Here is a 759-nt window from a genome sequence, read left to right on the forward strand (position 1 = left end):
TATATATATATATATATATATATATATTCTCCTGCGTATTTATGTTCAATTTCGTTTGGAGCACAGCAGGAAAAATTAGAAATTTTATTTGTCAACACATAATATAGACATACATGTACAACACAGTGAACTGTGAATTGTAGGCAGGTTTTCTGCTCTAATGTTCACCGGCTGAAGAATATGCAACCATTAGCTAAGTGCAAAGCTTCACTATATCATGCTGCTTCGATCGATATTTCGAAAACTTCTTTGTGTTAAGCGAAAGCAGCAGGACATAAATATTTCGCGCGTGCGAGTTAAAACAGCAAACATGTTGAGTGCTCGTGAGTGTACTGCCAAAGTTTGGAGTGTAAAAGGTCAATCATTTACTGCAGTTTCACTTAAAACACTGTGCTAATGTTTCCCTAGCGTGTTATCATATTGATCCTCATGGGTCTAGGGTTTCAGTTGGGGTTAGGGATATGGATAGAGTTATAACTACTGTTATATTTAGTACAAATGTTAGGTATTCATAAGCTCCTGCTCTCTATAAACACATGATTGCCCTCATGGGCTGCCATACTCTACAGTCTACAGAGTGAAATCCTTCGTGGATTCTTTTATTTCTACATATTATTATCGTGTCCATACGCTACGAAAATGCCTAAGAACGAGTATCGTGTTGCCAGTTGTGTTCATTCGCTTAAAAACCAATGCACCGTGAAGTCGTGCTGGGGTATTTGTCACTATAGAAGATCACACATCGCAGTGCAATGTTTG

At 37.8% G+C, this 759-nt stretch overlaps 1 protein-coding gene across 1 annotated transcript in view; it reads left to right on the forward strand.

The window, feature by feature from the left end:
- LOC106808885 (sphingomyelin synthase-related protein 1-like) overlaps nucleotides 1-175 on the forward strand; it is a 6,257-nt gene extending 6,082 nt beyond the window's left edge. The window contains exon 7 of the mRNA XM_014811790.1: nucleotides 144-175. Coding sequence (XP_014667276.1) covers nucleotides 144-175 — 32 coding nt within the window. The remainder of the gene's footprint in view (nucleotides 1-143) is intronic.
- The last annotated feature ends 584 nt before the right edge of the window (nucleotides 176-759 follow it).

This window comes from Priapulus caudatus, unplaced genomic scaffold (genome assembly GCF_000485595.1).
Source record: "Priapulus caudatus unplaced genomic scaffold, Priapulus_caudatus-5.0.1 Scaffold311, whole genome shotgun sequence".
Lineage (NCBI taxonomy): Eukaryota > Metazoa > Priapulida > Priapulimorpha > Priapulimorphida > Priapulidae > Priapulus > Priapulus caudatus.